The sequence below is a fragment of the Hyaloscypha bicolor genome (genome assembly GCF_002865645.1).
Source record: "Hyaloscypha bicolor E unplaced genomic scaffold K444scaffold_116, whole genome shotgun sequence".
Classification (NCBI taxonomy): Eukaryota; Fungi; Ascomycota; class Leotiomycetes; order Helotiales; family Hyaloscyphaceae; genus Hyaloscypha; species Hyaloscypha bicolor.
Genome location: NW_020194618.1, coordinates 213908 through 239451, shown reverse-complemented (window position 1 = coordinate 239451; position 25544 = coordinate 213908). Strand labels below are relative to the sequence as shown.

General features: G+C 48.6%; 10 protein-coding genes across 10 annotated transcripts; 7 read left to right on the top strand and 3 right to left on the bottom strand.

Annotated features, from left to right (window-relative positions):
* Positions 1–408: 408 nt before the first annotated feature.
* Positions 409–1390, bottom strand: K444DRAFT_631729 (uncharacterized protein; the record flags this gene model as incomplete). The annotated part of the gene is made up of 2 exons (XM_024883406.1): positions 409–642; positions 689–1390. 2 exons carry the CDS (start codon positions 1388–1390, stop codon positions 409–411), a joined length of 936 nt encoding a protein of 311 aa, XP_024734440.1.
* Positions 1391–1902: 512 nt separating this feature from the next.
* On the top strand, positions 1903–2865 carry K444DRAFT_644412 (uncharacterized protein; the record flags this gene model as incomplete). The annotated part of the gene is made up of 4 exons (XM_024884960.1): positions 1903–2315; positions 2362–2438; positions 2486–2712; positions 2776–2865. The coding sequence occupies 4 exons, from the start codon at positions 1903–1905 to the stop codon at positions 2863–2865; spliced, it is 807 nt and encodes a 268-aa protein (XP_024734439.1).
* A 3856-nt stretch (positions 2866–6721) lies between these two features.
* K444DRAFT_614931 (short-chain dehydrogenase/reductase-like protein SDR) lies at positions 6722–8072 on the bottom strand. Its single transcript, XM_024880617.1, has 4 exons — positions 7337–8072; positions 7220–7264; positions 6956–7168; positions 6722–6896 (listed from the first exon to the last, which is right to left on the bottom strand). The coding sequence occupies exons 1-4, from the start codon at positions 7952–7954 to the stop codon at positions 6867–6869; spliced, it is 906 nt and encodes a 301-aa protein (XP_024734438.1). The 5' UTR covers positions 7955–8072; the 3' UTR covers positions 6722–6866.
* A 401-nt stretch (positions 8073–8473) lies between these two features.
* On the bottom strand, positions 8474–9653 carry K444DRAFT_653858 (Molybdopterin biosynthesis MoaE). Its single transcript, XM_024885904.1, has 2 exons — positions 9373–9653; positions 8474–9325 (listed from the first exon to the last, which is right to left on the bottom strand). The coding sequence occupies exons 1-2, from the start codon at positions 9491–9493 to the stop codon at positions 8856–8858; spliced, it is 591 nt and encodes a 196-aa protein (XP_024734437.1). The 5' UTR covers positions 9494–9653; the 3' UTR covers positions 8474–8855.
* Positions 9654–10291: 638 nt separating this feature from the next.
* On the top strand, positions 10292–12226 carry K444DRAFT_533664 (uncharacterized protein; the record flags this gene model as incomplete). The annotated part of the gene is made up of 4 exons (XM_024875170.1): positions 10292–10358; positions 10416–10630; positions 10678–10738; positions 10785–12226. Coding segments are annotated over 4 exons (1785 nt in total), but the record flags the coding sequence as incomplete, so codon positions are not given.
* A 511-nt stretch (positions 12227–12737) lies between these two features.
* Positions 12738–13909, top strand: K444DRAFT_29442 (uncharacterized protein). Its single transcript, XM_024871675.1, has 2 exons — positions 12738–13468; positions 13524–13909. Exons 1-2 carry the CDS (start codon positions 12951–12953, stop codon positions 13771–13773), a joined length of 768 nt encoding a protein of 255 aa, XP_024734435.1. The 5' UTR covers positions 12738–12950; the 3' UTR covers positions 13774–13909.
* On the top strand, positions 13910–17443 carry K444DRAFT_29443 (uncharacterized protein). The gene is made up of 3 exons (XM_024871676.1): positions 13910–14000; positions 14055–14756; positions 14814–17443. The coding sequence occupies exons 2-3, from the start codon at positions 14100–14102 to the stop codon at positions 17262–17264; spliced, it is 3108 nt and encodes a 1035-aa protein (XP_024734434.1). The 5' UTR covers positions 13910–14000; positions 14055–14099; the 3' UTR covers positions 17265–17443.
* Positions 17444–19323: 1880 nt separating this feature from the next.
* On the top strand, positions 19324–20101 carry K444DRAFT_665078 (uncharacterized protein; the record flags this gene model as incomplete). The annotated part of the gene is made up of 2 exons (XM_024887044.1): positions 19324–19458; positions 19528–20101. Coding segments are annotated over exons 1-2 (681 nt in total), but the record flags the coding sequence as incomplete, so codon positions are not given.
* Positions 20102–22464: 2363 nt separating this feature from the next.
* K444DRAFT_29313 (uncharacterized protein) lies at positions 22465–23364 on the top strand. Its single transcript, XM_024871673.1, has 2 exons — positions 22465–23250; positions 23344–23364. Exon 1 carries the CDS (start codon positions 22588–22590, stop codon positions 23182–23184), a length of 597 nt encoding a protein of 198 aa, XP_024734432.1. The 5' UTR covers positions 22465–22587; the 3' UTR covers positions 23185–23250; positions 23344–23364.
* A 1013-nt stretch (positions 23365–24377) lies between these two features.
* On the top strand, positions 24378–25522 carry K444DRAFT_614923 (uncharacterized protein). The gene has a single exon (XM_024880616.1). The coding sequence runs from the start codon at positions 24564–24566 to the stop codon at positions 25098–25100; it is 537 nt and encodes a 178-aa protein (XP_024734431.1). The 5' UTR covers positions 24378–24563; the 3' UTR covers positions 25101–25522.
* The last annotated feature ends 22 nt before the right edge of the window (positions 25523–25544 follow it).

Below are 25544 nucleotides of genomic sequence, written 5' to 3'. Positions count from 1 at the left end.
CAACGTCCGATGCACGAGCATCACCTCTATTTGGCCACTCACTATGTCGTCGAGAACTGCTCGATTGAACAATTGAATAGGAATGGAAGAAAGATGCAATAGATGCAACACTGTGATATAATAATTCTAAAGATAACAATCTTGCAGACCAGGGCCAACAGACTCGAAGTGATTGGCCTCGCCGGCAAGTGCCAATTTGTAATTGCTTCAACTGGTTATTTTCTCTAATATCATCTTCAAAGCCGTGGCACCTGTACTGTTAGCCATTTTTTATTGTTGATCTTTGATGAGAGGATTTACTGGGTGCACTGTCAATATACTTGTGATCACAGTCGTCGAGTACAACGTTGTGGTTCTATCACCGTGTCCCATCAGCTGCTCTGCTCCCTTCCATATAACCTGGCAAGGCTAGACTGACGGTTCAGGGGTAGGAGTCACGGAACTCAAAGTTAACGTGATAGTCCTTGGAGGCAAAGTGCTCGTGAGTGTCAAAGTCGAATGAGTGGTCGATGTCTTGGGAATCGTCGATATAGAGGTAGTGGCATTCGGGGTCATCGATGAGTATACGATCTCAGTAGAGACATATAATGGGCCGGCGGTGGCTGTTATGCTTTCGGTTGGGCCTAGAAGAAGCACGGCGGGCTAAAAGATAAGCAATCGCCGATAAAGAGAGGGGAATGAGCCTTACTGATGCGAGTGTTGTCGAGATGATCAATGTGCTCGTTGTGATAACAGGAACAGATTCCGTATGGACCACCCAGACTTCCTGGATCGTTGTACATGTTGGATTTCCAGAAAAATCATGTTGGCAGACCAGGACCGTCACATTTGAGAGTGTGTTTGCTGCTAATGACTGCCACGGAGCGATGTAGTAGGACACAATACTCTGAACGTATGTGGTGACAGACTGCGGCTGGTTTTCGGGAGCAGGTGTCATGGTAGCGCTGACGGTAGCAGTGGCCAAAGAGTAGCTGCTTTGTGTCGAGAATGTAATATTCTGGCTACAATCGCTGATCGTAGACTTTGTGAAAGCATATGTCAACACCGTAGAGCAGGTCGTTGTCACAATCGTCTCAAACACCGTTGAACAAGATGATGCATCCGACCCTGGAGTATTACAGACTTCATAGAGTGGGATGATAGAGGTGACAATCATGCCTTGAGAGGTCAAGGTGGGCTCGACGATCCTCGGAGTCGGCAATGAGAAGATGTATGACTGAGCCGAAGACAAAGTTGAAGGGACTGAGGTCGCGGCCGCTGCGTCAGACAGCCGTACTTGTGATTGATGAGATGTGTCGGAACGACGAAACCAATATGCTTCGGTAGTTGTAGGCAAGACGCACAGCGTCCAAGCCAGAAGAAAGAATGAGAAGAGCACTGATGATGCCATTTTGCTCTTCGAGAGCGAGAACAGTATGAAAACTTGTAGAAAGACAGTGTTTATATGCAGAACACAAGAGAAGGAACATGGCTTGACTGTATATACGTGCCCATCCATTCGTGACGCGCTCCTCAAAACTCGAGGAGGCAGGTATGGGCATCGCGACTGCGCACACCGACGAGGAATGCAACGACGAAATCCTGGGTCCAGCCTCCTGGGTCTGACTCTGTCTGAAACATTGTTGGCTAACACATGGCCCCCCGATTTAGAGCGGAGATGCAATTTTCGTCAATTGATGAAGAGAGATGAAGAGGAACAAAGATTAGGAACACGTTTCTTAAAAATCTCGCCAGCTCGCGACGAAGCTCCAAACGACGCGTTTGGGCCACCGTAGAACTTCAACCTCAATCAACAGGCATTCTCTCTTCCAACCTCCAAACAAACACTTCAAATATCGAATTCCTCTCCCTTTCCCTCTCCAGCCCCCGTTTCAAGATATCTCATTTCTCTCCCCGCATTCCATGGCGCCACCCAAAAAGCATTCCAAACCCGCCACCGCCAAACCTGCCTCGACCCCACCACAACCCCCACCAAACTGGCCCCCCCTTCGCCCCCTCGTCCCTCCATCAGATCTCTCTCTCGCCACCCTACTTCCCTCCCAAATCGCCCTCATCCGCAATTTCTGGCCATCAAAACTGTGTAAAGATTATGTATCTTTCTTGAAGACATTGCCGTTGGTAACGACACCAGGGAAGCCGAAGAAGGGCGATGCGGTGAGGGTTAATGATCGGTTTCAGGTAGTTGATGAGGGGTTTGCAAGGAGACTATGGGAAGAAACTGGGTTGAAGGGTCTAATTCTGGGAGATGGAGAAGAAAAGGGCGAGGATGCTGAGGAGGAGAAGAGAATTGGTGAGAGTGAGAGGAGGGAGTTGTGGTATGCTGTTCCCCTTCGAAGCTTGAGATTCTGCTGATTCAAGGAGGGGTGGAGAAGTGGTAGGTCTCAATCCTTCAATACGCATCTATCGGTACACGAAAGGGCAGTTCTTTGACTGCCATTGTAGGTCTTTCCCCATCACGTGATACCATATCCCTGACATTCATCAGATGACGAATCTAACCACCTCTCCCTGTCCAACGTGCCAGTGAAAACAACCTGGACTCTCCTTCTCTACCTCACGTCGCCGGCGACTGGATGCCAAGGCGGAGAAACAGTATTCTATCCAGATGAGATAGTGATTCCGGGAAAGAAGAATGTGGTTGAGGAGCCGGTTGTTGTGGGATTAGAGACGGGGATGGTGCTGCTGCATAAGCATGGGAATGATTGCATGTTGGTAGGTGACGTGTTACCATTCCTGGAGTCTAAAACAATGCATAAGAGACTAATGGTGTTGTAGCATGAGGGGAGGGAGGTCACGGATGGGGAGAAGTGGGTTATCAGAACCGATCTGTGCGTAAAGAAAGAGAGGTCTCGATTTGCAGACTGAAAGACAGAAATGATGCTATAACTGTCGCCAAAGAAAAATCCTTCAGAGCACTTTAAGGGCCCGATTCCCCACGACTTCCCTCTCTCGATTCGGCAATACGGTATATCGTTTGCATGGTAGTCCAGAACGCCGAGAGATGACTATACAGTTGTGACTGTGTGCGTCTCACAATTGTTCAGCCAGGCCACCTGCTCTTGGTATCGATCGAATTCAGCTCTGAAATCAAACCAAATTCCCCTTTTACTCCTTCCCTCTTCAAAACAAACTCAAACACTCCGAGACGGGCGTACTCCAATTCCTTGGTTAGTCTCAATACAAAGCCGACGGGAGGCCTGCTCTGGACTATGATATCAAGCTCTCCTTCTTTCTCAATCACTTTGAGAAGAAATACAGGAACTTGATCGGTCATCGCTTTGTCAAACTTTAGCTCGATAGCATCCGCTCGGATTTCTATCCGAAGGAAAGGAGCGCGATCCCCATCATTTGGGCAACGAAGAACCTTCTACTGTGAAGTCTTTGCAAGTTCGCAAGGTTTCATCCGTATTGCTGGTTTCAATTTCCCTCTCAGAATGAGCTTACCGGACTCCATAGCCCCAAATCGAGCATAGTACTTATCCAGACCGCTATTAACGGGTTGAATATGAACACCCGCGACGGAGAAGTCTTTATCAACAGTGTTCGAGGGTTCACACGAGACGAATGTAACCGAGCTATTGATTGAAGTCCATGACCAGGAAGGTCCTTGGTATTCTGAAGGCCTTCGAATCAATTTCTCATCCTCGACCACCGCCCATAACAGTTCCTTGAACAGAACCGACTTCCATAAACGGGCACAATACTCCTAAGCCAAGAGTCTCGGAAATCGCATTGCTACCCCCGAAATAACGGGGAGACGATCCGTTGACAGCAACAGTGTGCACTTACTATAACGCTTCAATATGTCTTTCCATGTATCGAAGTTGGATGTTTCGGCCCTCTCCATAGTGTGAGGTATCTCGGCTGAAATCCATGAAATTCCATGCCGCTGAATTACCTCCAATGCTCTTCTGAACACATGCGGGCCTTCCACCCCGCTTTCTAAGAGTTGCCTTTGATCATCCGTCTGGGTTTCGTCCACTTTCATGCAAATCCAACGTGTTTGAAAGCATCCATACTCGATGACTCGCGAGGATAGAAGTTTTCCTTGGAGGGCCCATCCACTGTTGCTCAAGGGCTCGACTGTTTTTTAATAGTCTGAAACCAAGCCAATTGTTGTTTCCTCCCCATTCTGGCCGCGGTATGGAAGTTTGAGGACTGGATCACACATCCGTTGTCCAATGGGTCTCCATCTTGCAAAAACCTTTCCCGGACCGTTTTGGCTCCGGAAGCACTACTGGTCGCCGTTGTTTGGCTGTAAATAGATAGCATTTGTCCGATTTCGTTGTACTTGTCCTTACTGTCATTCTGTTCAATGCACAATGAAGCTATTCATAGCTACCGAATTCTTAGTCTCCAAGTGATAGTGATCGCATCTCGAATAGTTGCAGGTAATTTTAATTCATGATAATTAAGCCGGGTCAAATGCTGGCAGATATTCTCAGATTTCATTTTGATCGGCTGATTGTCACCCCCAACAGTAGCTCGAGGCCGCATATGGTGCAACCTCTTGCCCGTAAGTCTGACAAAAGTGCACACAAAGTGGTCCATAAAGTTGGAACTACTTGATCTTTAGAAGCCTTGCCGGCATGAAATTGACTATTGGCTTGGGACATTTTTCGTGGCTGCCTAGGCAAGCTTTCAGTCAGTTTCAGGCCATCAAATGGCTCCGGCTATCGCCTGGAGGAAAATTCATAGGCCTTGCAGGCCTTTCTCCTGCAACGTCGGCAGCTTGCAATATGTTACAGCATCTTCGCAAAAAGTGCAGTGGAAAGTACTTCACCATTATCGGCAACAGCAACAAATGCAGCCCCCATAAGCCTAGACCGGGGATATAGAGTGGCACAAGTGGGGCTTTGGTCTCTCCAATGCCCAAGATGGAGGCGAAGCCAAATATCCATGTATTTCCCGGGGTATAGGAGGCTGCGAGGAAATTGTCTGTTCCGATTCCAGCCCAAAACTTCCCAGCTTTCGTGCAGAAGTTACACCCTCGAGTTCCTCACGTGTTTGCTTTTAATTCGGAAGGCGTAATACCAAAGAGAATGAGGTTTTTAGGGGCAACGAATCTCCCGCCGGGTTTCCCGCGTGTGGCAAGACTGCGGGGGGTTCATAGCTCGACGCGTGGACAGAGCAGGGCCATCAAAGCTACAACAGCAGCTTCAACCTCATCACTGCCATACCCTCTTCGGTCTTTTGATGGCAAGAAGAGTGATGTCTTTGGCAGATCTGACTCAGGCGTGGGAGTCGGCCGACGCAGGGCTAGCTCCCGAAGCTGATGCTGTGACGTGAAGGAGGCCACTTGATTCATTTATATACAATTTATAAGATATACGAGCTAGACGGCAATATTTTCGTTTGGTGAATCTTGATAAACAACTGCAGTGTATGGCTTAAAAGATATGTCAAGGCTTGAGAAACGATTGCGAAATCAGGTCACATGCAAGGTGCCACCAAAAAGCAACTCAGCTGATCTGGCTTGACCATTTCTACTTAGAATAAAATGAGAAAGTGGCAAGTAATGGGCGTAGAAATTTGGAAATTTGCAGCTAATTTTCTATGGGGAAAGATGACCTAGGTTTTGTTGGGTGCTGAAGGGGAAGGAGCGACTCCACTTGTACTCGTCGTCAGGCATTCTATCCGCTTAGTTAGACTTCGCCGTACACATTTCGATCAAATTTCAAACCTTCCACCAAGCTTCGTCAACTTCATTCCTTTTCATCCAAAGGTTCCTAGGGTTAGTAAAAGAAGCATTTGTATCCATCAAGATCATATTCAGCACAACGCTTTTCCTTGACTAAGTTCCCGCAGCAGTGTGAGGACAGCTCCAACCAAGTCCTTTCAAGAGCATAACTCCCATGAACTCCATCCATAACGCCTCCGTCGAACTCCAAGTCTGCCCAAAAACCTGGACGCCGCCCTTTCATCAATCCTCCGTTGTCACGCCACCAAATTATACCCTGCATTTTCCTCCAAGCGTCCTCCCATGATCCAAGCTCCAAGCTACAATCCTCAAAGCAACCCCTCCTCGATAATCCGAATAATACTAGACTCCTCAATACTTGGGATGAGGGGTTGTTTATCGGGATTGCTGCCCAATATCGTTTGGTGGCCTAGGAACCATGCTGGAATAAACCGCGCCGAAACGCTGCTGGCAAGGAGAAGGGCGAGGAAAGTTGCGGGGTGCATTATATAAGAGGTGGTTTTGAGATTAGATTGGCACTTGTTCGGAGGGTTTTCGGTTTATCCCGAATCGTTTGATCGATCTGGGAGAGGTGGAGAGATGACTTAAGAAGAGTGGTTAAGATCGCTTGCAATCTCTCCAGAGGTAGAAAGGTAGAGATAGGAAGACAAAGATTCGACGGAATGAAAAACGAGAGCCTGCGGGAAGCGGTCTATTTGAGAAGGCTCAATTCATGTTTCGGACAAATATGACCTAATAGTCGGACTTAACGTCGCGACTATTAAGGCCATAATGAGGGGGGATCCCATTTTTGCTGAGCTCGGGTGGGGCTGTGCTCTCCCAAGACTTATCAGATCAGGGGAATGAGTATCCATGCGACAATCTGTTAATCAATCAGTGGGGACTGGCAGATCTGTCAAGGTGTGTTGTGTGGTGGAAGAGACGTTTCTGAGACGAAAAAGGTTTGAAAGGGAGGGAGAAGGCTAGGCGATGCTGTACCAAGCAGGCTGAGCAATCTGACATCAGCAAGAAATACGCTATCAGCGGCCGCGGAAATTATCGACAGAAGAATAACCCCCCAAAATCTTAATTGACATATGCAAGGAAGGACATATCCAAGGAAGGGATGTTTCGTTATTAGTAGGAAGGCTTAGGGGTAATGTTTGCACTATTGTTCAAAACATTCTCACCAACAACAGTACCCACCATCAACGACCTTTTGGCACCTGTCAGTAATTGAACTTCGGAAGGAAACTTGGGATGGAGTGTACGTACAATATCACTTCCGTTGAGGTAGGAACTTGCATCACTGGCCATCCACACAATCGTGCCTTGTAGCTCTGATGGGCGCCCTAGTCGTCCCATAGGAACGTCTTTCACCCACCCGTCCTCGATATGGCGACCTTCTTTTGCAAGAAGATTGACAATGAGGTCAGTTTTCATGTAGCCCGGACAGAGGCTGTTGACTCGGATTCCCTTTGGTCCCCACTGCAGCCAAGTAAGAGACTGGGCTGTTCACGGCCGCGGATTAGAACCTACCTCTGTTGCAAGACTTCTTCCAAGTAACGAAACGGCTGCTTTAGACTGTTTTATGTTATAGCAATGATCGGCAACCATTAAGCAACGAATGTCAAGCGTTGGAGGATCATAACATACCGCGTTGTACGCCGCTTGCTTTTGTGGACGTACGCAAATGATAGAACTCATACTGGACACCAATATCAAATTGCCTTTGATCTCGTTGTCTATCCAGTGTCTTCCCGCCGCTTTTGCAAAAAGAAAGCTTCCATTCACATTGACATCGAACATCTTTAGCCAACGAGAGTATTCGTAGTTCTCGGCCTCGAAATTCTCAACAATTCCTGCAGCAGTCACCACAACGTCTACCTTGCCAAAGTCCTTGACAACTGACTCCCATGTCTCCTGAACTTGTTCTTCGGATGTAACATCGCAGGCATAGGCTCGTAACTCGGGAATATAGGAAGATGGTGTCGATGATTGGGAGGAAATGTGCTCGGTGATGTGCTTCACTGACGATTGTCCAGCTTGCAGCGAAAGGTCTACGCATGCCCCTCGAGCACCACTAAGAGCGAAAGCCGTCAAGAATTCCTTTCCCAGTCCGCGAGCTGCGCCAGTCACTAAGCATGTCTTGCCTTCGAGGGAGAACGATGGCAGGGTCATCAGAGTTCGGCGATGGCTTGCGGTCGCGGCGGACGTGAGGATTGATTGCCCAAGCAGGCTTCGACGAGCTATTGGGGACAACAGAGATGCCATGATGGGGGGCACGATACTACAGCGAGAAGGTGGATGTATTCGACTGCACAACCTGTCTGGGAGGGTCAATGGAGGGAGGTTAGCGACTCACAATAGATCACAGCACGACTACCCCGCCACACCTCTCTCGAGGGGGGGGGCAGAAGAGGGGAAAGAGGCACAGGCATCGTGAGGCTGACGGGGGTCCTCGCTCCGACGGTGGTGCTGCAAGCTGTGCTAGAAAAAAACAAGGTAGGGGATGGTAGTACTGTATTGGTGCGGGAGAAGCTCCGGTGTCCCTGCGACATGGGTAAACCTTCCTAACCGCAAATAGGTGATATGCGTCTGAAAGCGAAAAACTCGGAAACTTAACCACTCTTCTTACTTTTAGAAGCTCTGTGGGTATCGTAGTTGTTTAGGACCTCTACTTGTTCTTCAATTGTTCGTCTTCCGGAATTTCCGAGCCCAGCACCATGCTTCAACCCATTTTTGGCCCAAGGTCAGGAAAGAAGCTGATCAAAAGCATCAATACACTAGTTCGTCCATATAATGTTGAAATTGTGGTATTAAGATGTACTAATAAGTGACTAAACTTATTTAGAAGCAATGAACCTCAAGGATGACCCAGAAGTCCGATATCTCGCCACAACCCCTCATGCACTGCCCATCAGTTGACATAATGTGGCATCAATTCAATTAGGTATCAGGCAACTTACTTACATGCCAAATAAAGCCAAATTCCAAACGAGGGGTGCCTCTCAATCAACTCCCTCTGTGAGCTGAGGTGGCTGGCGCCAGTTGGCAGGGCTGAGATTGTTTTCCATAAACCGTGCATTTACCAAAGACAAGGCAACTCTGACGTCAATACTTTGGCCGTTAAGCTTCTGGCTGAGGAGGAATGATCTCCATATGTAGTGGGACATCAAGTCACGGGCCGTTCTGTTGAATTCAGATGCACCACAGGACCATGTCCTCGTTCACCTGGTCTTCCCGGCCGCAATATCGGTCCGTGAGGTCCAGCAGCAGGCTCATTCTCCTTCTCATCATCAATACGCACTCCCGTAGCGCCGTCCCGATTCGCTCTCCATACACCACCCTCTTCCCCGCCGAACTCCTCCTTTTTCCACACTTCAACTTTTGCCTTGCATTCCTCTAACGCCTCCTCACCAGCTCTCCATGCCGCTTGACGGTGAGGTGATGAGACTGTGATCAGAATGCTCTCTTCGCCGATGGGAACAACGCCCAAGCGGTGGATCATTGCAATTGAGGTCAAACCGTGCTTCTCCAAGACGGATTTGCAAATTGCGAGCATTGTTTGGAGAGCTCGGGGCTCGTAGGACGTATATTGAAGCTCTTTCACTGGTTTTCCAGCAAAGTTATCTCGGGTTGTGCCTTAGAAGCGTCAATATCTTATTCTTAGCTAGGTTGAAGGGTTTTACCTGCAAACAGTACAATTGCTCCAGCTTTCGGGCTCCGAACCCGGTCAATCATTGACGTCGAGTCAAGGTGATCGTGGGTTAGAGCGACATAACAAGTATCCTCTTGCAATTCTTTTGCCATGACGGTTTCACTTGGGTGACAATGAGAGTCCGGAAGGGCTTGAGAAAATTCGCCGTTGTTGTGATTGGAAGTCACGTGAAAGCCGCCAGAATTTAATCCCGAGCTTTGCCTTGCATCCTTGATTTCACCTTCACGATCGCTAGATACAACCTGCTTCCCCAAACTTGCCAGCCACACATTCAAGATGAGTGCAAATCGCCCATCACGACCGCCCCTTAGCGCCGAGCCAGACATGTACGACGACCAGTCATACGCGGACGATTATTATCGCGGCTCAGCACAAGGCTACCAGAATTCGAGGAAGGGTAATCGATAGCTGGAGAAGGAACCTCACTTGAACCTTTACTAATATTCGATGTCTCAAGATCATCCGAGAACACCGCCGCGAGGACCTGCCGGTGACAGAGGATACAACCCGGCGCATTTTGAAAAGCGCCACTGGGAGGACCATCATGATAGTCGAGAGCGCAGATATGAACGTTCGAGGTCACCACGCAGAGAGGACAGAGGGCGGTATACGGATCGAGACCGAGAGGGCTATCAATCACCACACCGAGACAGAAGTCGGAGCCGCTCACCGTACTATGGAGCCCCTCCGAATCGAAATGTCATACTTGATGGAATTCCTCTGGACATGATACAGGAAGACGTTGGCCGCCCCATTCCTACCCTTTGGCGAAATTCTACCACACATAATTGCCTCATTTTATCCTAAGTGTCATTGAAGAAGCGTGGAACTCTGGCTAAGCATAGGGGTTGGCCATCGTGGCCTTTCTCTGGGATTTACAGATTTTAAATGAACTTCAACACAGTCTTCGACTTGAGGGTCTGGAAGAAGTCAGATTGATCAAGGACAAACGCACAGGTATGGAAATAATCCATCAGTCAATCCGCTGTCCTCTCTGATTCAAAGCTCCCACAGGTCAATCTCGAGGCTTTGCATTCGCTCAGTTCACGGACATTCCCCATGCAAGACGCTTTCTTGATCGCCATTACCCATCGATACCACTTCATGGCACCTACGATCCAAATAACGCAGGCCCTTCGGAGCCCACAAACGTTCGAATAGCCTACAGCCGGGAACGAGACGACAGAGAAAAAGTAGGGAAGAGCGACGATGATTGGAAGTGTGATGTGGTATGATCCACTATACTGGTGCCAAGAGCCCTATTGATGTGATTTAGTGCTACCTATCTAATTTCTCTACTCGAAACCTTTGCTTTCGCTGTAATGCACCTAGGACCCGTTTGTCTCCTGCCCCTTTTCATAAAATTACGCTGACCGGGTACAGGAGCAACTGCTCATGGCATCGTTGTTGCGCAGACCAACATGTCGGCGTTCTCTGGTTTTGCAACGACCGGTGATAGTGATGCTTCTCCTGATGATACTGCGTCTCAGTTCATACTCCTCCGGGGCCTCGAGCCTGGAGTCAATGAGGAGCTATTAGCCAAAGGAGTGAGCAAGCTGTACAAGAACAAACCTACCACCGCCCTATCCGATGGGCAAGCTGCCAAGAAGACAAAGATCGCTTCTACTACAAATGACGCCAGTCTTGGGGCAAAAGACGGATCTTTACGTCGAGTCTTACTCGTCCGCGATCGGAAGACTAACGATAGCTGGAGGTACGGCTTCGCCGAGTTCAACACAGTCGAAGACGCACAAGCTGCGATGATCAAGTACAAAGCTTCTGACAAGTTTACTATTTCGTCTAAGCCGGTACAAGTCTCCTATATCCACGCCGGGGTCTTTGTACCCGTTCTTCATCCATTCGGCAAGGAATTCGCCAAGTTTACCTTCTGTCCCTTGTCCAATCCTGCAGTCAAGTTGATGTATTGGGATGAAGCTGCGTATGCGGCTGAACACCCAGTTACAGAGGTTGAGCAACCATCGAGCAAGAGCAAGGAGTCGGAACATGCCAAGCTTGCTGCAGCTGCAGCCAATGAAGGACTCGTTGGCTCGAATAAGGATGGAGAACCGAAGTTGAAGAAGCGAAAGGTCGACAAGGATTCTAAGGTCGTTGCGCCTCATCTACAATTCTGGACAAACAGGCATGCTGAACTTCACGGAATCCCGCCCAAGGAATCCGAAGTTGAATCGGCAGATTCGGCGGCCACAGCCCCTAGAAAGAAGGCAGAAGAATCTGTCGAGGACCCACCAAATCTATCTTTCGCCGATCTACACCGCAAATGCTGTCTCCTCTGCTCACGGCAATTCAAGACTGAAGCCGAAGTCAATAAACACGAACGAATGAGTCAGCTTCATCGCGATAACATGAAGAACGAGGAACTTGTGGATAAGACGTTGGCAAAGCTCAAGAAATCATCGAGCTCTTCTGCGGAAGGGTCTGCGTATCGTGATAGGGCCAAAGAAAGGCGACAAGCATTCAACCAACCCAAGCAACCTGCTGCACAGCACAATCGGGCGTCGAAGGATGGCAATGGCGGCTTATCGCCAAAAAAGGATGAGGGAGAGCCAAAGCCTCTCCAATCAAAGGGCGCTGCCCTTCTGGGGAAGATGGGCTGGACTGCTGGTGAGGGGTTGGGAGCGCAGGGAACAGGTCGGACTGAGGCCATTACTACGGAGCTCTATGCCCAGGGTGTGGGATTGGGTGCCCAGGGAGGCAAGGTGGGAGATGCTGCTGAAGAAGCTCACCGACAAACCAAAGGAAGCTACACTGATTTCCTGAATAAGACCAGGGAAACGGCAAAAGAGAGGTTCGAGAGTCTCGGATAGGCGTTGAAGATTTCACTCGATTGGCTTTCGGCGACTAACATTGCCTTCTTTGGATGCCCTGCCGGGAAAGCGGGGAAAGGAAGCCGGCATGCGCGCGCCAACATTTTCTGAGGGCGTCTGCATCTGCATGGAAAAGCCTCCATTCTGGGCCAATTGAATCTAGTTGGTGGCCTTCAACTGGGTGTACCAAATTCACATGACTGGCTAAAAATCTACTTCGCATCGTTGTGCAGCACACACCTTGCTGTCCCTCTTTTTTGTATGTGAAAGCTCGTGCTTCCGCGATGCCTATCAACATGGGCCAGAGGCCGCCTCGAAATGCAACATCCCTTGGTCTCAGCCCAAATGGTCACACACACCCTCACCGACTAACTGAAAGCTGGATCATATCTGCCAAGGTTGTAGATCAACCAATTAAGCTTTCATCTCAACTGTGCTGCTGCACAATACTTGCACTTCCCTCTGACCTAGAAAGGCACCTCTATACTCTTTTTCCAAATCGCTCAGATATCATATTTGAACAGGCTCCTATGACTCATGTCGGATTGCTGCTTCCTTTACTTGGGATGAACAAATCATCAACCTGGTCTTGTCTCAAAGTTTCTAGCCCTTGACGCAACCCCGCTGTCAACTTGTTTGCCTAGATTTGCGAACCCTGTCGACTGTTTGAGCCGCATGGCACATCCTTCAATGACAGCTATCTCCGCCGCCCACGGGCCATTGGATGTCTCCATCTGCTCTCGCATCTGCCTTCAGGAAAAGACCGCCATTATTAATATATTCTAATTCCGCCCCCAACACACACTCCTCCAGCCCTCTTTCTTGCCTGCTTAGTATTGCTTCAGCACTTGTAAGGTTACCTATCTTTAGTGCTCATTATTCTTTCATCAAACTTCTTCATGCAATTGTCGTGATTTTGTCAAACGAACTTCAATCAAGCAACCAACCACTCCCACCCATCATGTCCGAATATCGTGATATGAGTATGATCGATCTTTACTCCAGTCTTGGGTATGAGAAGAAGAGCTCAAGGCGGAAGTACGAAACTCTCGATGCTGCTACGCAATCCTTCTTCCGTGAATACGTCGACCGGGGACACAAGTTGTCACTGAGCAAAGTGAACGTCGAGGCGGCTCGACTCTGTGCTCTGAACTTTCTGCACGAGGATGATCGAGGAGAATATTACTGGCCTGTCAATTCTGAGGGGATCCTTGAATGGACTAGCGATCAGCATCGTGAGACGTAAGTTCTATCCCCACATCCTGTAGCGCACCAACACTTTGTGCTGACTGTTCAGGATCACTGATATACTCACTCAAATCTTCCGGAAGAAAGCATTCTCGGATTATGTCAAAGGAAGAAAGGAGATCAGAGATGGCGAGGCGGAGGCGGAAGCGGAGGCGGAGGAATTTCAGGATGAAAAACCCAAGCGCGTGAGGAAGAGACCGAGGAAAAACAAGCACAGAGTAAGTAGAGCAAGTAGAGTAAGCAGAGTAAGGGGAGCAAGCGGAGTAAGCATTCAGCTCCTTGTTTTGAAGTCGGTCTAATTCATGGCAAGGATGGCGGTGACGACGATCTAAGTAAGATTTCCAAGGAGCCAACGCAGAACGAGAAGGCTTGTATCCCTTCAAAACTCGAGCTCAATACTGTTAAGTTCTGGAAGACCCCACCAGAAGAGCCTTGTGCTAAGTTCAGTTGCGATTATATTCGTGGCTTGAACCCGCAACTTGACTTGAAGCCTGTGAAGAAACTTCAGAAGAGTTGGGTATCATCGGTAGCCATCCTGTTTCCATTGAGTGTGTACCGGGACTGACTTTGGATATAGCAGAGTCCAAAATGGCCCACATCTGCCGATAACCACCTGCTACGATTCATGTTTGATAACAATTTGTTCGTTGTAAACGACGAGAGAGATGATCTGTCGACTACGCTTCTGAGGTCACTCGGAGAGGGGACCGAACTCCCCGAGATTGAAGAGATGAAAGCGTCAGAGGTTGTAAGGCTCTGGGACATCGTCAAAGACAGACTCGAGAAGCTCACCCACTTGCTCACTCAAAATCCATATTTCATTCTCGCGTATCGACGAGATGGGGTTATTCAAATGACGGATAAATTCGCGAGACTGTGGAAGAATAGGGAATGTTATTGGGAAGATGGCTTCGACTCATGCAATACCGATCGTCCGAAACCAGCGAAAAAGCGCAAGAAGTCCAAGGCTGTTCGAGCCAAGACGCCACTCGTATTTCCAACTCTGTCAGGGCAAGATGATACGATGTTGGAATACCTTTCGGCACAAGTTGATCTGGGCTCAAGAATGCAGTTGGCAAGTATGGCAGAGACCGCTCTCGAGTTGTCGGGTGAGAAGGTTTTCAAGTGCGACCGCTTAAACCCAGAGATCAGAGAACCGTGTCGAGTCTTGAACAAGCGAAAATACAATACTGAGCACCACATTGAGACCATCCACGAGGAGGGTGGTGATGACCGTGTTGGCGGAAGAGAGCTATTCCAATCTCGCTGGCCAGAGTTCATGGTAAGTAAGGTTGTACAGTTTGGAAGATTGTGCGTGCTAATCAGATTTATTCTGCAGGACGTAGTTCCAGAGCTCGAAACCGACGATCTGGAGCCGCAACAGACCTTCACGAGAAGCTTTTCGCCCGCTGACAGCATCGACTCGGAATCTCGAAGAACGGGAGAAGCAAAGTCTCCCAACATCACGCCTTTGTTCTCTCTTCCTCCGCAGAATCAGGTTATGAACAAACAAGTTTCCCGTAGTCCTACAATGGAATCTACACCGTGCCTGGACGGCCCAACTAAACAGACTTCGATTCTCAAAGTCCCCATGTCCATGCCGTCCCAAAGCTTAAGTCCTACCGAATCAACTGCGAGTCAGAGTCTTGAAAGATCCGTCACCACTTTCGAGAGTGTTTTGCATTCTCAACATTATCAGCCTCCCCCAACTGGTGGTGAAGACTCGGCCAGTACTTTCGGGTCGAAATGGCATGCTGAATTTAGTTGGCTTGACCCTCAAAACCCTAAAGCAGCAACGGCACCTTCAACGAACGCTTCTTCGACCCATGGTGAAGCTCAAGTATCTTCGACAACCGAACACAACAAGCACGTCTCTCCACACGTAGCCCAAAAAACCAAAGAGGTTGAACTCGAATATGCCAATCGCCACAATTCTACCTCCAGCACGCTGGGATCTAGCATATCGTTACCGTTGGAGATAGTCGACGACTCGGATAGCCCGTCAACCCCAAGCACACCTGCTACCAAGCCATCCTCCACCAGAACAAACACGCCATCCTCGCAGGCGTGCAAGCCGACGAATGAATTCACGAAGGGAACAGCTACCGCAGGAGTACAACTAAAATCGGAAAATCCCTCCCCACTCAAGACAATGAGCTTGCACAGCATGCTGAATGGAGAGACCGATTATCGTACTACGAATTCACTGTGCCCTCCTCATCTCCCTGGGGAGAAGCATAGAGCTTTATCAACCTCCCCACCACAAAGCATATCTCTCCAGCTCGATCAACCAACGTCTCTATATTCAGCGCATGCAGGGAGCAGTCCAACAGCACAGTTATCTTCTGCCCAAGTAAATACCAGATGGCCGCCTCATGCTCCAAGCCCTGATCAGCGACACCAACAACGAACCATGACCAGTGCAGAACCTCTATCAAGCGATCCGGATCCATCTTCAACTCACCACCGGTCGAGTGAGCCCACCCAGTCACCAATCAGCGGGGGTATGGTGAAAAGGAAAGCAGGTACTTGGCCTTTCCGAGCTGCCAACGATATACAGAGTCCAACAAACGCCGCAGGTCACTACAAAGACTGCGCTCAAGGTTCTGAGTCACCGCCGCCCAACTCGTCTCCTATAACTCTTGGTTTCAAGAGTCTCCTGCCACAAGGATGTGAACCCCTCCAAAAGCCCGCTGCCGAATCATCTGCAACACATCGATCGCCTCCCCAGGTTGGCGACGATGTTCAACTAACATCTGCGGCTTCCCCTCTTCCGAAACCCACAAACAGATCTCCTGTTGAAAAGATCTTCCAACCACAGACGCTCGGCGAGCACTATTTACCTCCTCGATCCATGGAACCTCGTCGATCTCCCGATGCTCCTTCGAGCACAGTTCCGGCGGTTCCAAGCTCTCTCACAACGAGTACCAGTACGTTAAATTACAACAATCATACTCTTGTTTCGCCGGTGCAAATATCGCAGGCTGCGACAATTTCTCGAGTGCAAACGTGCCAAGCTTACCAGAACTCAGGGTTACTCATACCGGACAGAACGTTTACTCCAGGTCAAACAGCCACGAATCAGTCCCCTCACAACCCTCCATCGCAGCCAAAGTCACCTGTTCCTTGCGGAACAGGGTCTCAGGTTCAAGATTCTACAGTAAACCACAACATGAACCCTCCATCACCAGCAACAAAATCTATCCAGTGTCACTCACCCTCTGAGGACTTCACTCCCAGACCTGAAAAGAGAGTCGCTCAGTCTATTCAAAAACCGGCCACTCCTCCTTCCAAAGGTACTCCACATCGCCGCAACGGCTCCTACTCTTTCGTCCCGCCACCGGAGGCTTTCTCTCCTTACCAGCCCTCAAACACCCGTCAAGCTGATACCCTTGTCCCTTCACCTTTGGTTCTCTCTACAGACACGCGCCTCGCTACCACCTCTAACCCATCAGGCACCTTCAACACACCAACGCTCACCCTTCTCATCGATTCGGCCGACGGAAGCATGATTCTAGATACAACGCACTCATTCGAGATCGTGAAGAACTCCTCACTTTCGGAGTTTTTTCAATTTTACTCTTCCGTCTCTGCTGCACCTCTGTCAAGCTTGACTAGTCTTGAATTCCAACCAGCTTTTGGAAAGAGGCCGAGTTACGAGATTAGGAGATATGGTGGTGAGGACAAGTGGAAAAGGTTAAAGGAAGTGATCTCGTCCCAGTTCGAAAAGGCGATACGGAAGGATGGGGGCAGGAGGACTGAATGGCAGGTTTTGGTTAGCAGTGAGTAGTTCTGTGAGGCTGAAGAGTGTGATATGATGCGCGCATATGGAGCAACATTTCATGGAGGTGGAAGTGCAAGTGGGATCCGTGATCAACTGATCTCCACTCGTGTATATTTTCTTTTGCGCATTGTATTTGGAATTTCCTATGGAATTGTAACATAGGAGTCGGAAGTAAAACAATTTTTTCCTGTAAGAATCGGGCCATCAGAGAAGCGGCCCAAGTTTAACAGGTTTTTCTTCTATGTTCCTGGACGTGGGGTAAACTCGGGATATTTGCATGTGACGTACTTACCTGGCGTCCTTGCCGGGGTTCTCTCGGAGAATTACGCCTCTGCTCTGTGGCTTACTATCTTTGCTCCATGCCTAACACCAAGCACGAACCTTCACCGAAGATGTGCGTTCATTGCAATGTGATAGGCTTGGCACTCCGAGAATTAGCATTCTAAGGAAATAAAGGTTGCAAAGTGCCACATAGCCACACAGCTCCCAAGTCTTTGCCTCTCCTAAGCGAGGTATTTGGAATTTCTGATGCGCGGACCGACCCGCCATCAGAGTTTGTGTGTATTCCAAATAACCTTGTGGCCCTCTTCATATCTGTTTTCATTACGCTCTTGCCAAGAACATGGGTCCTTCTCTGAACAGAAGTACACAATGCCCTCCTGCATCAGATGGCAGCTGGAGAACTCGGCACAGACCAGGATATTAGAATTGCCTTCATCCAATGTGGCGTCAATAGATGCATTGTCATGACAATTTGGAATGCATCCTGATGAAGCCAACTTCTGAATGGTATACAAGTTGTTACATCGGTATCATGAATATAAAACCTTTCCACCGGAATGCACTTGTCATTTTCAAATAATCTTGCATGAGAATTTGTACATCCTCATCTCTTCCCCTCAAATATAGGAACCCTATTCAATCATCGATCAGATTTGTATGTCTAAGCAATAAATGTCAACACCTCCAACGCACGAGCCACTCAAACATGGGGATGATTCATCGCCTTCGTCGACTACCAAAGATACTCCACGTCCGTTGAAATGGGTCACACAACGGCGGTTTCGGGTTGATATTGCTGACCAGGAGTCTCAAACCTCAACTACAGGTACATAAAGTCGAACCAAAAGTCAACCCTCGATCACTAACTCAGACTTTCACTCACTTACAGTTCAAGGACAGTCTGTAAGTGATCTTCCCTTTTTACTCCCTAATGGTTTCTTATATTTTCACATATATGCCTGATCTTCTGAGTCTACTTAATTGAAACTAAGAAGTGGCTAGGATCTTCACTTCGTCGGCGAGACTGGAGTCACTCGACCTGTTGGCAAATTTCGAGCTGTCATCCGTTCTCGAGCAAGGAGCGGAAGACAATTTCGCAGCAGGACAAAGACGCCAACAAAACGCAAGCTGCATGATATTCGTCCCAAAGCCGAGAATTTCAGTAATTCGCAGACAGGGGCATCGAATGCACTAATCCACAACCCATCACATCACGCCAATCTGATATCTTGGTCCGCCGCCCTCACCCATAACCCAGGAACTAGTCTATTGGATCCTTTTGAAACAATGCACATTCAAGAGAATGTCGCGAACACCTCCTTCTTGCTCCATCACTGTAAGTGGTGAGTTTCTCGCTCACGGCATATTTAAGAATTTAAGGAACGCACCTCTGAAAATATGCTGTTTGGGTGATGTTGATGCATCATCGGTATTTTCTATCTTGCTGATTTGCAAATAGATCGCTTTGTTTTCCTCGAAACTCAGACCAACACATCCTTAAAAGACGAACTTTTAAGATATGCGATGTCAGATCCGGCACTCCTCCATTCAGTTCTCGCACATTCCGCCCATCACTTCTCTCGCTTGAGTCTCAATGACTCGACTTCAGACCTCCTCTATCACAAAGGGCAAGCGATCAAGCTATTGAACGCGCGAATACGGGACCCGGATCTCCAGTCGGCAATTGATACAACGCTTTGTGCCGTTGCATGCATGGCACACCTCGAGGTATATTCTCATTCTCCGATTATTTTCCCAAGTTCTGGATATGAATGTTGTTAAGGTAGACCCGTTAGATCGTAAGTGGAAGAATGGACAGTGCCAAAGTACATGCGAATGGCCTGGGAGCTTTGGTGAGGAGTAGAGGTGGCATCCAAGGTCTGGCCGGCTGCCCATTCACAATGGGATTTATCATCTGGTAATAACACCCCATTCTAGACCTCCGTTTTTAAAAATAAAAATAAACATTGATAATAATTTCTTCCAGGACTGACACCATCGCCTCTCTCATCATGGACACCGAGCCATGCATACCGCTAAACCATCTCTCACCTCCTCAATCTCATGGAGACTGGGCCACATCGTGCCCATTAGCACCCCGGTACCAATCAAAGCTATCAAATTTCACCGGGTTGCCACTTCTTAGCCAAGAGACCATAGAAATCTATAAAGACTTACGGCATTTCATCACAATGAAAGACAGCATGCCCGTCTCGCATGACAAATCAGAGCTCCAACCACTTCTAGACATGGCAGGACAACTTGACCGCCGACTCCTCAAGCTCATACTATCAGACTGCCTCGATCCACCATCTCAGACGACGGTAATATATAAACTATTCGGAAATGCAGCTCTCATCCACCAAGTGATGTTCATCCGGCAAGCCCCAACCCGGCTCTCGCTCTCTAACATCGTCTCAAGCCGAATACGAACCTTGATTGAAGCCATCGACCTGGTAGCTCTACGGATACAGTACCCTAATGTGATGCTTTGGGTATTGATGATAGGGGGTATTGGAGGTGTTGGGACGCCAGATCAGAGGTGGTTTGCGGAGAGGCTTGCGGATGCTTGTCTCGCTGCAGGAGTGAGGGCGAGGACCGAGATTGCGTCCACATTGGCAAACTTTCTTTGGACTGATCAGTACCTTGGTTCCGTTTCTTTCGAGTTCTGGAATGATGTTATGAGCGCGCAAGGTGCGAATGGCTGGGGTTGAGACAGAAACCCGCGGATAGCTTGGCGGTTGGGGTCTTCGGCTTTGAAGTTAAGGGAAAGGTGGTTCCTGTGTATATGCACACATTTATTCTTGCGGCTCAGTTTTGCTTTGATAGACAGCTTGGAGTCTTGGATAGACATTGTTTCTAAAATGGAAGTACCATATCGGTAGAGAGCCAGATTGTGGTTGATAGCCCCCCTGGCTGGAGTCGGATATTTGGTCTTTTCATAGAGTACACTTGTAACAAACTGAACGATGCCCCAATTTGTCAACAAAAATACTTTCGAGCATTCGGCCACTTTTTATTAGAATAAATTCTTTTGAAAAGGAAGGAAGGGGCTGTTCCTTGAAGCATGAAGATTGGTTTAGGTGAACTCCTTTTCAAATCGCTAAATATCAGCGACGAAAGCACCTGAAATTAGCGAATAACACCGAAATCGGGCCAGTCGTGCCCACGAAATACTGGAAGAATTCTAAATTAAAGACATGCTTTTCAGTCAAAAACCAGGTAGAATGTTTATGAATACTATCGGTGATCTAATTGTATTTCAGCAGAGTACATTTATAAAACAGCGGGAGCAGCAGGAATGTGTAAAACGACACCCCCCGGAGTGTCGATTGGGGGCCACTACCCAAAGTAGAGGGCAGGTACGCACTCTGCTTCTCCTCGTTAACGCTAAAATTGCAGTGTTGGGATGGGGTGCATTCAGTGCGGCATGGAGCTACTCGGTGTCAGCGATGCGGGTGTCCGTCCCTCCTCGTTGACGCTAAAATTGCAGTGCGGTCTTTGAATACTTACAGTTGGTCCTGGGATAACACCACTCCTGCACTGACCAACTCAAGGGTGTATGGCCAATAGCAATTCTGGAGAGCACCTGATATTTCCTAGTTAGGGGTTATAAACGAGGTTTCAGGGTGGCGTTACTAAAGGACCCACTGTAAGTATTCAAGGGGGGGGGATAGTAGCTTATACTTATATTTAAAAATCTAATTTGAGGTCCCAAAACACCCTGGCCCCCAATCGACACCCCAATTGACACCCGGGGGGGTGTCGTTTTACACAGTCCCGGAGCAGCACACAAATTTGAAGCGTTACCTCGCATTGTTGGAAGCGCCACTGAAGTCACTTGCGGGGCGTGACGGGGTTTCAAGCTACCGAGCCTTGGCATTGTAGCTACATCTCCAAACATGTCAAAATTTCAACTACAACAAGGACCATAAAAACCTTTTGCACTCCTCAACATCAATTCACGGCTCGATCCTCACCATGGCAACTAAGACCTGCATTTCCCCCAACCAAAATCTTCCTCGCCAAGCCTCAAACGAGCTCTCTGCCACCTAACAACCACCCACCTTCCACCCCTTCCCCTCCTCCCCACCGAACTCCGCATCAAAGTCTGGTCCTTCAACCATCACTCTACCCTCCCAAAGAAGCCCCGCTTCAGCTATCGCGGCGGCGGCTAATGGCGGCCCGCTCAAAAACTCGAAGGCTGCTTCTCGTCCCACGGGCACAGCATCCCCAAGAACGACATCCCGACTCACTTGCACACTTGTCACGAGTCAATGGATTACGCGTTGGAGTACTATTCCATTGGTTTTAAAGTCGCACAGGCTCCAGAGGTGGTTGCAAGGCGTGTGAGGAAAGCGTTTAAGGAGTGTTCGCATGAGGAAGCTGTTGAGAGGGGGAAGGTCACGGCATATTTTGGAATAAGAGGAAAGATGTGATGTGGGCTGTTGGGTATTGGTTGGATGACAATTTGAAGGGCTTTTTTGTGGAAGGGCAGATATGGTGTTAAATTACCCGGGTGTAGGGTGGTTGGTTGTCTATGAGACGACGACGATTAGTTTTGTGCAGGAAGGGGCGATTGGTTGGGATGGTACCGAGACGAATGGGGAGTGGGCACGGTGCGATGACGGAGAATGGGGCTTGGGAAAAGATGTTTGAAGGGGGGATGGTGGCCTCGATGGCCAGTGGAGTGAAGGAGAGCGAGATGCTTGAATTACAGATTGTGAGCTCGTGGGAGGATGTCTTGGAGTATTTGCACGAGCGAGAGGTTTGGTGATTCCTTTTACGTTCTGCGTGCATGGGTATCTGTGTCGTCGCTTGTTAATGTAGGGGTGAAGGTTGCCATGGATTGGAGGAGATCCTGGAATATGTCAGGCTTGGCAAGCATTCGACTGATTATGCATATTGTGGCATGTCCGGGCGTCCAATCGCCATCAGCATATAAGAACGGCATGTATGAGGAAGTTTAAAACTCATTACTCATACGGCATTACTTCCAACATCAAACAAATCCCGACCTCCAACTCTCCCGCAAAACCCGTCAGCAATGGAGCATAAGTACAGAAGAAATGACACTGCTGAGAAATTTGAAAATCTCTGCCTACCAAGAGCGCATGAGAAATTCAAGCAGAAAGGCCGGGTATCGTCAAACAAATTTCGTGAAGCCATTCGGTTTCACCAAGAATCGGTAGATTCTTTGTGCGAATTTGGTGCGGTTGCTAGGAGGAGGATTTTTTCGAAGCTGATGGAATATGAAGTCATTAAGTGTGCCCGCCTTGGTTACAGGATGTCGCGTTTCTCCAAGTTGATAGAATATGAAGTTGTTAGGTTCGTTCGGTCTGGTATGTGTATATTCCCAGCGGCCGCCCGGGTAACGCGAAATAGTATCGACGTTGCTGTGGGTTCCACAAGGCGGTTGTCTCGATACGAAAGTAGTATCGATGAGGCAATGGAGCTTCCGGGGCGGCTGCTTCGATACGAAAGTAGTATCGACGGGCACATGGATTTCAGTTGTCCATTGGACAAGTATCTGAATACGAAAGTAGTATCGGCGAGGCTATGGTTTTCCATAGGAAGGTTGTCTCGATGTGAAGACCGCATGGACATGGATGGGTGTCTCCATGGGATGCCTGTCTCACTATGAAGGTGCTATCGATTTAGCTACGATGAATTGGCGATGTTCCATTCGGTGCGCCATTATTGCTGAAGTGTAGGTTCTGGATGGTGCATCCATGTTACTGTGCTGAACAGACACGGACCATTTGACATGGAAGAGCAAGCCATGCTAACTTGCGGCTGCTAGGTCTCGTGACCGCCATGATTCGTGGATAATACTCCTGACGAGTCGCCAGACTCGTGTCTGTTCTGATGCGCGGATGGTGTTGCGGACGGTGCAGGATTTGAGGTCGTGATGAAACGGACAGCCATGTGAGTACAGATTCCGAGTTGAGAAGATAGGAGAGAAGGATTAGGTTGTTTAGGTTGCCGTGGGAGGGTTCGGTGGCCACGGCATCTGGCCGGTGCCAGCCTAGCCGCAGATTCTTCGTTCGAATCCGACAGATGATTTCAACGAAAGCGAACGCGAAAGAGAAGGAGAAAGGGGTGGAAGTGGAGGTGACCTGACGTCTCGCAGAGACTGAAATGTTGGAAGGAGAGGGCAACTAGCCATTACCAACTGTCTTATCTTCTCTTGTTGGTGGTGATCTTGGCGATCACCGGACGCACACTTTTCAGCTCTATGACCCACCAAAACAATGTGAGCTTTGTAAATCAATCGATCAATCAACCAACGCAACCAACACCACTGTCACTACAATCGGGCCAATCAAAGTGAGCCTAATGCTCCAACATTCCTGCGTGATGCTTGGTAAGCGAGCGGGGCAGCGAGCAGGGCAGCCTAAAATAGGCGAGGCCCGGCTAATTCCTAATATTATTCTACTAGTTATGATTATAAGATACGGATATAGAAAAACTATATTAGGTTTTGTAATAATAGGATAAAGGATTTAATATTTTGGGAAGGGGATATAGCTATACTTCTAGCATAAGAGCTCGCTTGTTTAGAAGGGTAGTATTACGGAACTGCCGAGCACGTGATTATTTACCACGTGATACTAAGTTCACCCTTGGATTTCCTACGGAGCAAAGTCCTCTAAAATTTACTAGCGCCTTGAGACCTGAGGCCGCTATATAATATTCAAGAAAACTCGCGTTCTCTCTCATTGCTACATATCACGTGATAAAAAGAACGTGACCTAGCACAAGTCTCAATTTACCCGAGATCCCGCCCCCTTTCTGATCCTCTAGGATCGATACCCGTGGAGCTGCAAGCGAGCACGAAAAGGCAAAGTAACATCCAGACCAGAGAACACTTATTTAGCAGCAGCAAGCCTCTACCCCGCTCTCTTCTGCATCGGCACTTGAGGAATCCGAATTCTTTCTCTGTCTCAATCACCGCTCCAGTTTTTGCATGAGCCTAAAATCCCGGACCTGAGTTCCTGGCCGATAATATTCAACCGAACAATGGCATCTCGCGATCGAGAAAAGATACCACCACACCCTTTCCCACTGGATAGTACTCGAAGAACCATTTTCGATGAATTCGGCTGTCGCATCTATGGCTACCCCTCCACCGGCGGAATAATAATCCGTGTTAACGCCGACCTCGTCGAGCTCAAACAGCTCAACTTCGATCCATTAAACCCACCTTCAACCCGATTTTCCGACCAAGAGAAAGAAGATGCCTTTTGTGCCGAACTCAGGAAAGTAGGTGGCAAATGGTGGAGTAATGAGAAGAGGTTTCTGGATGTGCCTTGGAAGGATTGGGATGAGACGCAGCCGACGGATGAGGAGTTGAGGAATGTATGGTTTGGGTGGCCGAAGGAGGGAGGAGTGCTTGTGTTGCAGTGTGAACAAGATGAGAGACCGGATGATATTAGGAGGTTAAGGATGGCGGAGACGATGGAGGAGAGGTGTTGGATTTTGAGGGAGAAGTTTGGTGCGAGGTTTTATGAGGCGCCGGCGTTGTATGAGGGGCTTGCTGATTTGTATCCTCGATGAACCAAGCACATGGGATGCACAATAAGTCCGGTCAGATGCAATGCAGCCACGGGGTTTGATAAATACGGCGCGAACATCCACCGCAGAAGTGCTGCATACGCCTTCAAATTCAGCGAGAGAAGGAAAGTGCCACTGGTGCGGATTCTATTCGTAGAAATGGGCATGTTGCTGCTTAGGGATTCGGATTCGGCAAAGAAAGGGGAGCCAAAGGGGGCGGAAGGGGGCGGAAGGGGGCCATTTCGGTTTGTGTTATGCTGTATGCGAGGAGCTACAATGACATCCGGATCAGGAAGAGAACGGGAGCCAAGGGGCCGATGGCCTCGAACTCAAGAACTAGACCGATATTAACCACATTAATATAGGGACTTATAAGACTGGATTAAGCCATACTAACGAGCAAGTCGTTAGTATCTTTATTGGAGACATTAAAGCAAGGCTTTTATT